The 13,325-nt window shown below is 40.1% G+C and overlaps 1 protein-coding gene across 4 annotated transcripts in view; it reads right to left on the reverse strand.

Moving 5' to 3' along the window:
• Positions 1-13,325, reverse strand: part of TRIP12 (thyroid hormone receptor interactor 12) — a 140,520-nt gene that overhangs the window by 13,405 nt on the left and 113,790 nt on the right. For all 4 annotated transcript variants that reach the window (XM_042457475.1, XM_042457473.1, XM_042457471.1 and 1 more), the window contains exons 28-35: positions 12,734-12,807; positions 12,446-12,645; positions 10,877-11,004; positions 10,556-10,707; positions 4,936-5,078; positions 3,289-3,445; positions 1,817-1,915; positions 487-601 (exon numbers count right to left, since the gene is read on the reverse strand). In XM_042457475.1, coding sequence (XP_042313409.1) covers positions 487-601; positions 1,817-1,915; positions 3,289-3,445; positions 4,936-5,078; positions 10,556-10,707; positions 10,877-11,004; positions 12,446-12,645; positions 12,734-12,807 — 1,068 coding nt within the window. The remainder of the gene's footprint in view (positions 1-486; positions 602-1,816; positions 1,916-3,288; positions 3,446-4,935; positions 5,079-10,555; positions 10,708-10,876; positions 11,005-12,445; positions 12,646-12,733; positions 12,808-13,325) is intronic.

Genomic DNA, 13,325 nt, shown 5'->3' on the forward strand with positions numbered 1-13,325 from the left:
ACTTGGGAGGTCCCAATTATGCCTGGAGATAGCTGTGGAAATATATGTATACCGCTGACAGTATTAATGCCAGTAGTAGGGATTCAGTATTCCCCCTGCTTCTCCAGGAGTTGTTCAGGATGATTTTTTGTCACCCTGGAGCAGAAACAGATCATTTGCTCCACTGATTGCAATGATTTTTTAAATAAAGACCACAAAGTATACTTAAACCCCACCTTCCACCAGGCCCGTAGCTAGGCCTTTAGGGGCCCTGGGATAGAAAGTAGGGCCCGGTAGGGTGGAGTGTTCACACACTCCCAAGTCCTACCACATGCCGTGGGTATCATCTCCGTGTACCGCCATTTGCGCCCCCCTTTGGCTGGGGGCACTGGGGCAGTCCCCCAGTTGCCCCAGACTAGCTACAGGTCTGCCTTCCATTCCCTCACTGCTAGACAGTAAAGCTTTGGAATTTGCTCCAAATCCACTTACAACTTCTCTCTTTCTTACCTTTAGGATTGGAAAGAGTAACTTCTTCACCTCTCCACAGGCCCAAGTCTGCTCTCTGTAGTTCCTGAGATACAAGTGCATAAAACTCCAGTGTAGGTCCTAAACCTGTGCCAACCTAATAAAAAAAGACCACTTGAGGTTTTATGATTTTGCAAAAAAGAAAAAAAGGAGGAAGAGAAAAATGTCTGAAGATATTTTTTGCAAAAAATATAATTTAACTTCAGTGGGCCCTTCCCATCCACACGAGTTCAGTTGCAGGGTCCCCTGTGGAAGGGGGGAAATGTGGAAAGTCAAGCCCCATATTACTCAATGGATAGCAATGTATGTGCAAGTGCATTTGCATACATGCGGCACCACTGGATAGTAGTAAAATTTTAGTAAGTAGGCATCACTGGATAATAGTTGGGACTAACCAACAGAGGATGTCAGCTGTAAATTACTGATCACCAAACAGAAATGAAAAAGAATCCACATTTTTTTTGTTTCAGAGTAATACAACTGTAATTGTAACTGTAATAAAAGTACAGAAGATCTACTTTACCCAAATGTCTTTTTGATTTCATACTCTGCCCTACCAGAATAGGACAATAGTCCTAAATGATATATTGTAAAGGAAAAGTAGCAACTTAATGCTTTAGACACACACACAACAGCTCATGGCTGGTACAGATAGGCATGAAAAGCCGGCTTCCAGCCAGCTTGGAGGCATGGTGTACGCACAACCCCATGACGTCCAGCTGCCCACATGGCAGCCGGCTTCCAGGCACTCTGATGTTTAGATGCCACATGCTGCCGGAGTACCATAAAGCTACAGTGAGGCAGGAAAAGATGCCTTTTTGTCGGCGCAAAAAGAAGCTACATTTTGCTGCTTCTTTTTGGGGTGGCAAAAAGGCAGATTAGGGCCATGATGTGCAGTTGCTGCGGCCCCAATCTGGATTTCTGAATGGTGCCTCCAAGTGGTCTGTTCCATCTCTAAATTGGTGCAGTCTGCACTAAACCATCCTGAACAAATCCCATCTCATCTGATTTCAACAAAGTACAGTGGAGACTGGTTAGTATTTGGATACGAGACCACCAGTAACCTACGGGATCTTGCTAAGGCTAGAAAAGAATTCTGCCTGAAATCCTGAAGAACTACTTGCTAGTCAGAATTGATTATATTGTGTTGAATGGACTAATGACTTGAATCAGTATAAAACATCTTCTATTTCTAATGTATGAGTTGAAGAAGCCTGCACACTCAACCCACCTCTTTTATGCATGTAGTTCTTGGAACTCAAAGATAAAGATTACAAAGGCATGCAGAGGCAGTTCACCTGTCATTACTTACTTCATTTTCATACTGGATTTCCAACATCGCTCTTGAACTGCCCAGATCCTGCATCACCGATTCTGCTTGTTTCAATAGTTCCTCTCTGTTCACAGTGCGCTGTACGTCAAAGTAAAGTACAATTTTTTTAATTTTTTGCAATCTAATCATAACACTGAAAGCCAAAGCCACAGGCGGGAGTACCAGTCTATTGCATTAATCACATCCCAATCTATAAAGATTGTATTGCAGGAAATTTAACATAATACAGTACTCATATTAGATATTAATGTGATTGCCAAAGGCTAGGAAGCACCTTTCCCACTGCATTACATATAAAGCACTTTTAGTATTTAGTGTTGGTTACAAATTCTTGCCAGACTGGGGGCTAAGGTTTTATAAACCTGGCTGCAGACAGAGTATAATTGTAAGAAGAAATGTAATTCTTTTAAGAAGGAGCCTCCCAAATTATGCTTGCAATTTATCTTAGATCTGTGAATTTATTTGAAACTAGAACCAACTAGGACCTCATGAATTAATTTCAACCCACAGTTGAAGCCCCAGAGGGCGTTCAATGCTTTGGTATACATCAGCATTACTAGTGAGTACTATTTATATAGCCTAACAATAGACCCATTTATTGCTTCAGAGTTGCCATGAAAAGGCTTCAAGGTATGCCGCCTAGCTTGAGTTTGATCACAAACTGCAAATGATTTTTTTGTGGGGTTTTTGGGCTATGTTCTAGAAGAGTTTGTTTCTGACGTTTCGCTAGCATCTGTAGCTAGTATCTTCAGAGAATGTGTGCCTGGAAAGGTCTTGGCTGTATATATTGTGTGATCTGGAAAGGCAGGAGTGCTGGCAAAACGTCAGAAAGAAACTCTTCTAGAACATGGCCACGTAGCCTGAAAAACCTACAAAAAACTATGTATGCCAACCATGAAAGACTTTGACTTTCACAGTGCAAATGAATTCTTATTAGCCAGGCAGGTCAATCATCAGAAAGAAAAAGCTGGAGACAGAAACAACTTCCTAAAATCAACATATGTATGTTGAATAGCAGGGGTAGGCAACCTGCGGCCCGCGGGCCGGATGCGGCCCGGTGAGGCCTTGGGACCGCCCCCAGCCCAGTCCTGCCGCCGATTGCCGCCAGGGCCTTTGGGGGGCAATTGTCTATAGAAGCCTCAGAAACATGCATTTATATTAACATTTTTTTAAAAATCAGCAAATTTTTTCACGTGTCCTCCATTTTTTAAAAAAGTGTCTTCCATTTGAAAATTTTGTCCTACATTTGTCCTGGTTTATTTATATATTTAATTTTTTAAAAAATTAATTAATTATTTATTTTTTGGCTTCGGCCCCCCTAGTTGTCTGAGGGACAGCAACCCGGCCCCCGGCTCAAAAAGATTGCCTACCCCTGTTGAATAGAGTAAGCTTTTTCAAAATCTTGAAGGGTTTAGGTGAGATCATCACTTCCCCTTCCGTGATATATTTACCTTTTTCCTATCCAGACGTGGTGCCACTCTACTATCCTGAGAATCAGACTGGTTGATTTCTGGATTGGTGTCCAGCAGTCTCTGCATGGCTCGATCTCGATCAAATGCAGTTACATAAAACAGCATTTGCCGTGTGTCAAATGGAAAGAAAAACGGACTGTAGAAAGAGAGATCAGTGTTACACTGCAAGGTGAGCAAATTTAAATGTGAACAAAGTCATTAACGTCACCTAGTTAAAAAAAACATATCCCATCATAGGATACAATGAACTTTAAAATGATTGTAACAATAAAACACAAAACAACAATCACAATAGAACCTTCAAATTACCTTACAACAGGAGTGGGCAACTGCACAGAAGCTAATTTTTGTCCTCCCACCCTGTGGCTGTACCTGTCCAACTGGAACCCCAGTAAGGTCTGCTTTCTGTTGTATCTCAGTCAAATTGGTCATCTAACCAGAAGTGAAACACTGAAAAGAGATATAATTTGGGAGCACTGAGGTTCTGCTATGGGTTGAAAGATGTTTTTTCCCATTTTCAATGTTCTGGAATGATTTTCAAACAGCACCGGGAGTTGGGGGCTTTGAGAAATTGATGAGGTGTTTCCAGGGCCACAAAAATGGTCAGAGGAGCTGCAAATAACCTGTGGGCTGTAGTTTCTTCATCCTTCATTAGAAGCCATTAAGTACTAAGTAGGCATTAAAACTGGTCTGAGACTGGTAAGAACTTGAGAAAGTTTTATCCCTGGAAGACCCTGGCCACAACTTGAGATAGGAGTGGGCAAAAACAGGCCTGTGGGTCACATACAGCCCTTGGGATCCCTAAGTGTGGCCTGTGAAAAACCCAGAAACCCCTCACAAGCCCACGGACTGTTACTCCCAGGTGATTTTTGGGTGATTTCCCCCCCCCTCCAAACTGCCTAAAAAGGCAACAGTTTTCTCCCTAACCCACCTGGCAATCAGTCAAAATAGCAGCCGAAAAGTGCCGTCACATCACTTTGGGGTCACTGACATGCACTGCTGCAGTTTGCTGGGTAGGTGCAGGAAGGCTAAATGACTCCCTATCCTATTTGCAGTTGCTCACCCCTTACTTAAGACAATAAAAATTGGGAAAGTTCATATGGAAGCAGATAATATTTTGTATACTCCAGTCCAAGATCATTTAACGAGAGAGAGAGAGAGAGAGAGAGAGAGAGAGAGAGAGTTAAAAAACAAAGAACAACCAACACTAAATTGAGAAATGCCAGCAAATGAAGTTGCTCCTATTACATTCTGGTATGTGACCCAGTGACTCAAAGCAGCCTCTCTTTCCCTTGGCTTTGTTTATATAAACTAGCATGCACATGTATGTGTGCATGTGCTGGTGCATACACATACACATGTATAAAGCGTCTCAGTCTGAATACACACGCATAGAAAAAAATCCATGTATATGCGCATGTACATGTATCCATGTCCATGTACTGGCCTTAGTCAACACTGGCTGCATCCTTCAGGTCTATAAAAATTGGTCCATAAAGACTGAACCACCTCATTTACAACATCTGGTCATTTACAGCATCAGAGCCCAATGCCTGAAGCTAATGCCTAATCGTCACAGTGCTACAATGATATACTATAGTAAAGTCTATAGTCAAATTCCCATACCATGATTTTCCAAGCTCTGTCAGCCACGTTGGTATGTTTCCTGTCATTATCACCAAGGGATCTTGAAGTTGTCTGTTAGCCTTTGCTGTTAGTTTACTGTTGATAAATTCTGAAGTTGGAATAATCTCTTTACAGCTTGCATTCTACAACATCAAAGAGAAAGGTATTTCTATTTAGAAGAACTTGTGCACTATGAAGTCCTTTAACATTTCTGCCATAATGATGCAGAAAAAAATCAAGTGTAACATGACCTCCAGGTGTAACACTGGTTTTCTGCAAAGCAAAGTTTGCATAACCAGGATCCAACATGGAGCACACATGCTTCTGCATTCTCCCCTCTGGATTAATCTTTCTCTTTCCTTCTCAGCATCAGCCATGGCACACATGTAGTGGGAAGTTGCTACAAACCATTTCTGCTGAAGTTATTACAACCCTGGCTTGAAAATGGACTTAAAACCATGATCTGCCTTGTAATGCAACAATGCAAAGCCACAGTTTATGCTGGGAAGCAAAGGAAATGAGAGGTTGCTAAAGCAGTCCACAACCATTGGCATAATCCCTCGCACTAGGAGATCAACTAATCTGTTGCCCCTTTCTCTCTCAATTTTATTACATAATCTTGCATGCTGCCAGCTTTGAAAATCATGGCAGATGAAGAATTAAAGTAGATAGAAAATGGACAGATAGCTTCCTGCCCTGGCTTAAATTTGTCCACTTTATAATGTTGGTGGCTTTCCCCATCCTTCTGCTTTACATACTTCTTCCAATGAAGATGTTACTCTGAAAGCAACTGTAATTGCCATCAACCTTGTTGAACAAGCCCAGACTTATTGTGATCTTGGCATGTGTGAAGTCATAGTACAAATAAATGCAACCTTTCAACCGTCTCAAAATCATTTATTTAGTCGCCTTGAAATGTAAGGTTCTCAAACTAAATGAGTCATGCCTCTGTACACATAATTGATCTAGTTCTTTCAATATTAATCTGCACAGTTCTTATGACATGCAAGGTATGCTACCTTCTTTCTAAGACATGTTGAATTTAAACAAAATGTCAGCAGTTCTAAAGTCTGACCCATGTGCAAATATGACACAGTTTTTGAAAGGAAGGAGGGTCAACGATCAACCACAACATATTTCTTTCAAATCTGTAGGTTAGGGTTTCTGAAAGTGACACCTTTCTGACACCTGCCTTGCTTTTGTAATCTCTTCTATAAATGCCACAGTTCTTGAAGAGACTCAAAAGAAGATCTTGTTAAAGTGTTCAGAACCAAATTCAAGACAGAGAACCTGTCAGTGGTTGGTCAACTTTGTAAAGGTGCCCTCTTCAAGAACCACTTGACATAAGGATGAGTTCACAAAAACATTCCAATAACTAACAGCACAGATGACAAAGCTGCAACTTGCCTCTTTAAAGTACTGGGCCTCAGTCTTTTTATATATTCCACTCTATAAAAAGGACAAGACATCACCCATCTATATCTCTTCCATTATCACTGATTTTCACTCAAATCACTTCTGGAAGGCCTTCCAAGTGGTCTCATACATTGTGTGGATTGTTCCCCAGATGGCAGAATTGTATTCATCACTGGTTCTGAGTACCACCACTTTCATAGGCTTTTCTGTGCAATCTCCATGTGGTTAGACTTAACCATTGTGGGATGGTGTGATAAACTGACCTTGAATCTGCTCTTTGAGGTAAGTGGTATGGACTTTCTACTGACATTTTTATTAACAGGGGATACCATGGTCTGCATGGTCAGAGAGGCAATCACTTCCGCTCTCTCAACTCTGATTTTCATGAATACCCTCTCTGTATTATTGGAAGTGGAAGGAATGCATAAAATAGATGTTTTGGCCAATGTAGTGCTAGTGCATCATGTCTTTTCACACCTGTGTTTCCTTCAATTGAAAAACATCTTTTTCCAGTTGCAAAATGGCTCACCTAAATTGTTGAATATCTTCTGCTCAAACTCCACTCTCCTGGTTGTATTTTGTTTTTGTTTAGGTAGTCAACTGTCAAATTCAAAGCCTCTTGACTGCTGTCAGTGATTTCAAATATTTCTCGGCTCAAGCCACTATTCTAGTTCACTACTTGAGCAGTCGCTTTCCCCACTGATTGCAAAGATATGCTTTTACAGTGATGCTGTCTGTATACATAAAGACATTCTTGTTTTTTATTTTTGCTTGCAATTTTGACACTGCTAATCTAACTGCTCTCATTGCCAATAAATCAAGCCTGAGTCTTTTCTCTGACTCTGTCCATTCTCCCTCATAATGGGCACACCATATATAAAGACTTGCATTTGTTGTCACTGCTATTTTGTTTTGTGGCACAAATGAAATTTCTTGATCCAATTTGCCTGGTCTGACTGACCAAAGCAAATATCTCTTTATTTACCTTGATATAATCAAGGTGATACGTTTTTTAACTTATTATCCTCTCATTAAAACTTGCAACATCCTTGTGCAAAACCTTGCTAATGGGACCAGCTGTATTGTTGAAACTATTAATCCTAGTACTCTGTCCAGTTGTATTAGGTCCACCATTTTTATCCTTCTCAGTCTCATTATCGCTCCCTTTATAATGTACTTCATCTCCCTGGAAAGGAAGACACATCCCTTCTGTACATTTACCTCTGCCCTCAAATGTATTATAATCTTTGTGGCTCTCAACTGACTCTTTTTGGAATTTATCAAAAAGACATAATTCTGTAAACACTAATGTCAGTCCACAGTCGTGTATTGCCTTCTCTCTGTGAGCAGCTTTCAGCAAAGTAGTATCTATATAGGGGAATAACTGAATCCCATTGTCCCAAAAATGCTGTCAAGGAACTAATACTTGGTTGAAAACCCAGGGTGCAGAAGTCAGGCCGAAAGGTAAAGTCCTTAATTGGTCGTAGATGCTGCTGTAATTGGGTTTTAACATTTTTCTACAGTTGTAATGCATAGGAATATGCAAGTAAGCCTCTTGAAAGTCTTTCCATAATAAGTAATCATTAATCTCCAAATTTTCTAATGTGGTTTGTAAAGTGTCCATCTCAAACCTGGGGCCGTGGCAAACACACACTCCGGACCCAATCCACCTTGAAGCCAGCCAAAAAAGGAGAAGCAAAGATCTGTTCCTTTTTCAGCTGGCAAAAAGCTGGCTTTTCCCATCCTATTGCAGCCCCATTGTGGCTTCTTGATGCTCCAGCTCTGTGCAGCGTATAAATGCCATGCAGCCAGAGTGTGATGAAGCTGCCTACATCTGGGCAGCCAGATGGTGTCAAAACATCTTCGGGGAAGCCAGCTTTTAGAGCTGGTCTGTTCCAGCCCTGAGTTTATTTCAATCAAACTCCCTTTCTCTCTCTGGAGAGACTGTGTTGGTAGGTCTTTTGCTTTTATTTTCTCTCTATTCTTAATCCTTTAAAAAAAATCTTTCCTAAAGAAATTAATTCAGATCTTACTACCAGTGCTTTTTTCAATCTGAGCACTGATGAAGAGAATATCCCACATTTTGTTCTCACTTGACATGAAAATATTATTTAAAATGGATTCTGAAGTCTGATCAAAGGTATGTCTCTCAGCACACAAGTGAATGGCAGAAATATTTTTATTTATACTTTCCTGCTCTGTATTTTACATGCCTGCAACCATTTGAGTGGTTTTAGTGGAGCATTCCTCTTCTGGTACCTTTTCTTTTTATCTGATGGGGCATGAAAATCTTCCCTATCTGAATCTGAGTCAGAAGTATTGATGTTTTTGTTGCTTTTTCTTTGTCAAGTCTCCTGCAGATGCCATATTCTATTAGCCATTATTTTACACTGAATTAGTTTTAGTTTTAGTTACATTTTTGTGTGCAAAAAATTGAGAAAAATTCTCAACAATGTGGCAAGGCAGAAATTAAACATTTTGGAATTTTGGTCTCCTGCCTTGATAAGCTGGTGTGAGGGAATATTTCACTGGTTGTAGGTTTCTTCGTCAGTCCCCTGAGAATGGATCTGCTACTAGTCAGAATACACAATATTAAGCTAGTGGGACTTGTCTGACTCTGTGGGTATACATAAGCAATCATTCTGCATGAAGGGAGTGGGGCAGAACATCAGACATCTGAGTATCAGTGACTCAAGGCTGCCTGCCTACCAAAACATTTTCAGCTAGAAAACAATCTGTTAAAATCGCGCATCTGGAGGATCAACCTGAACTATGTGGACAATGCATCTGCTAACCACACACAGCCTGAAGCACCATCAAAGGCTACCTGATGTTAAGCAGCTAAGAAATAACGGATCACCTTTTGTTTCATGGAAAGAACATGTCAAATACAGTGTGCCCGTTCCATATGTGGCTTCCAGTTTACGCAGAAGCCGCGTGGCAATTCAATGAATGGCACACAGCTTTTGGTTTACAAGGAAGCCACACAGCAATTAAATGAATGGCGCCTGCTGCAAGCACGAGCCCCATTATACTGAACTGGGCTGAAGCATACACGTTATTCACCTTATGTTGGGGGAGGGGAGTCCAGAACGGATCCCTCGTGTAAGGCAAGGCTCCACTGTATTAAATATTGAAATAAAATCCTTTTATGGATGAGTTAATAGCTTAATCATCAGCTATATGCTGTAACCATTGAACAAAAGCTATACTGAGGAGTTTGCCTTCTGAATACCAGTTTCTGAAACGTAAGTTATTTCAGAAGACTTGATCTTTTCTTGTAGAACACCTGGAAGTATCAGGTTAACCACTGTCGGAAAGAGGATGCTAGACTAGATGGTACCTTACTCTGATACAACAGGGCTCTTAGGTACTTAACATCAAGTTAGATATAAAATTAGGCAGAGGCACCTTCAGTGACCTCAGCCCTTCAGTGCTAGGAAAACACATCCTGGATCCAATCCAATGAGGTGCATAAGTAAAGGTGGGAAGCAAAAATGGCCCTCCCATTTTAGTGTGCAATTTTAATGGCTGCTTTTATAGGTTTTATGTCTGCTCCTTTTAAATTAACTGGAGTCTGTGTGTATCTTTAGACTATGTTTGTTCTTCATGTTGTACAACATTTTGGACTCTTTGTGGTTTTTAGCTGTAAGCTCATTACTGCTAAGTAAGATCTGATGAAATAATAGATGGGATTTTTTTTTAAAAAAAGAGTGTTAAGTGAGTGAGATATGTCAGCCTATGATACTAAACCAAGTAACTTCTAACATTTGAAATAGTCTTGAACAAATACAAGTTCTGTACTACTAGGCAACATTCATAGGAATTGAAGTTCTGTATTAATACTCTCTTTAATTCAGTTGAGGTCAGTTTATGGAGAAACAATGTGACTGATTTTATGAAAAGGATACATAGTTCCAAACATTAAGGAAGGACAGATTGCTTATCTGTAATTGTAGTTCTTTGAGTGGTCATCTGTGAATTCACACAAATTGAGTATCCTGCGTGGGCGCACAATTACCTATTTGTGTGTATTCACAGAAACCACAAAGAAAAAGTTATATACCACCAGTAAACTTCAATGGACAAGGAAAATGTGTTTAAAGTGCATCAATTCACCTTGTGTCAGCTGAACGCTGTTATGCAGGGAAACCTAACCAAAGATCAGTATAGCTTACAATGCAGCAGTAAAATGTGTACTCACATCATACAGGTAATACCAGTAACGACTGATAGCATGTAAAACTCTCAAAAGAATAACAACATCTAACGAAGGGTCTTCAAAAGTTATATTTTCAGGCGGCGAAGATATAAGATAAACTTCCAAAGGATTTGAGATGGATGGACATATACCATCTAAAAACAGAAAGGTTACACCAGAAATAAATGATTTGAGATATTTTCATTTTATTAATGTTAAAGAATGCTAGTTCACAGGAGAAATGTTAATGAAGTGCAATAAAATACTTTACTTGAAAAAGTATGCAGTCTTTGCGCCACACTTGCAAATGAATGAAACACTTACCATGCCACAATTCATCGTGTTTTTTTGCATTTCTAGGGGATGTTTTTGTAGGGGCAGTCTGTGCCCTTCCTCTTTTACCACCAACACACTCTTTATTGCTATCTTCATCTTCTCGTACCGGCTTGTACCTGAAAGCAATATTTTACTGTGACTAATGCACCTGAAAGTAGAATCTAGTACAAGAGCAATAGTTCTTCCTTGTGACAAATCAGAAAGAAAGCAAAAGAGTATGTCAAATTCCATACTAAATACATACTCATAAAATTTTAAAAGGAAAACTTGTAGGGGAAGACTATGAACCAAACTACACATTACACAGGAAATCCACACACTGCTCTCTCAACTCTTCCCAACACAAAGTGTTTGACACAGCAGAGATCAAGTTACTTTGTCTTCTTGTGCTATCCCTTCCAGGGAAAAATTAATCCAACTCCTGTATTTTCTCTCCTCCATCTATAAAAAGCATACCAATTGGAGATCTATAATATAGACTGTAATTTGATCCTTAGGGTTTCAATCAGACATCTCTCTATCTGGTTACTCTCAATATTATCAGGAGGAGGCACAGAGACCCCACCCACACTTCAATATATGTATAAATGAACATATCTATAGGGACATGTCATATATACAAAATCCACCTTTCCAGCCTTACCAGTAAATACTTCACTTCACAGTGAAGTTATCATTATGGTTCAAACCCATTATTTTCTGAAAAGGCTTAAGCAGTCTCCTCATCTTCTTTTATTAGCAAATATAACTGAATAGTGCACCCACTATTCAGCCTCCTGATGAAGTGTAGCAGAACCTATTTTCTTTCCAAACATTGACACACAATTGACACATAGGATTGTTGTAGTACTTCCTTGAAAATAATCTTCATTTCTCTATTTCTAGTAATTAAGAAAGCTAAATAGCATTTATAAGATAGCATATAACTCTGTAAAACAGAAATTACCGTATATACTCGACTATATGTCGACCTCATGTATAAGTCGAGGGTAGGTTTCGAGGACAAAATTATGGATTTTGATCTGACCCGTGGATAAGTCGAGGGTTAAACTTAGGGGCATGTAACAAAGCATGTAAAGGGTGATGCAAAGGAAAATGATGCCAAAGAACATACACAATTCCGGCAGGCATAATTAATTGTATTCATATTAAAGGCTGGATGGATGAGAGAGCAGAGGAGATTCATGCTTCTTTTTGTGCTCCCAGGATGGACTAAGCTCTCGCCTTTTACCACTCTGTTCAGAGAAAGGGGATGCCCCCCCCTCTACATACACACACACACACACACACACACACACGAATTAAAGTGAAGTACTTACATTGACCCATGGATAAGTTGACCCAAGTTTTTTTGGGTCATTTTTTTTTACTAAAATTTCTAGACTTATACATGAGTATATATACAGTAAAAACTGTGTGCATGCACCTGTCTTCAACTCAGCCTGTCAAATAACACATCAACAATTAAAAAGAGGTTTGTGTTCAGTAAGTTAAACACCACTATATTTTTGTAAGACTTAAATGAACATTATACTTGCCCCACTCTTATTGACTTACCAAATAGTATGAGTTTTAGTCCAAATGCCAGCCCTTCCCAATGGATTACTTTCATCATCAGTAGACTCCCTTTCCTCTTCAGCTTGCAAACTGAACTGTCTGACTGCTTGATAAACTGTCATGTTGTATGGCAGAAGATGATCTCCAATGTAGAACTGAAGCCTGTGCCTCACATTCCCTGAATTTAAGAACTGAGCAGCCTACACAGAGAAGGGGAGAATAAAAACCGAATTAACAGCAACTCTTCAAATTTCAATGCAGAGAGATTACTACTGAGCAGCACCTCACCAAAGATTCATCTATTTCCTCATCTGATCCATCATCATCACTGTCTTCATCATCTTCTCGCACTCTGCCATAGCCTAAAACAGACAAAAGAGTGACAATGTAAAGTTGAAGATGCCAGCCACAGATGCTGGCAAAACGTCAGAAAGAAACTCTGCTAGAACATGGCCACATAGCCCGAAAAACCCACAAAAAACTACAAAAGAGTGACAAAATATTATTATCTTTAGGATATAGTATGGGGGAAAACAAACCAGCACGAAGGGGCGACCTGAAGCCACCCCCATCCAAGATGCCTTGGGACTGCGGCAACCATATGCTGCAAGCCCAAGGGCGCTCTCCAGCGTGGGCCCAAATGGAGCAGGGGGGAAATGCTCTTTTGGGCCGGCTTTCCATAGCCTGGGCACAGCTTCACAGCACACCTTGGGGGCATGCATCATCTAATTGCCATGCCCCCAAGCGGTGCAGAAGCTGGCTTTTTCTGCTTGTCTGTTTGGGCCCTATGCTTATAAAATATTTACAGACAGTGCAAATGACATACTTTAGTTCCAAACAGGAAACATCAGTACCTAAGAACAGTTCTGAAGAGTTGTAC

This window comes from Sceloporus undulatus, chromosome 3 (genome assembly GCF_019175285.1).
Source record: "Sceloporus undulatus isolate JIND9_A2432 ecotype Alabama chromosome 3, SceUnd_v1.1, whole genome shotgun sequence".
Taxonomy (NCBI): Eukaryota; Metazoa; Chordata; class Lepidosauria; order Squamata; family Phrynosomatidae; genus Sceloporus; species Sceloporus undulatus.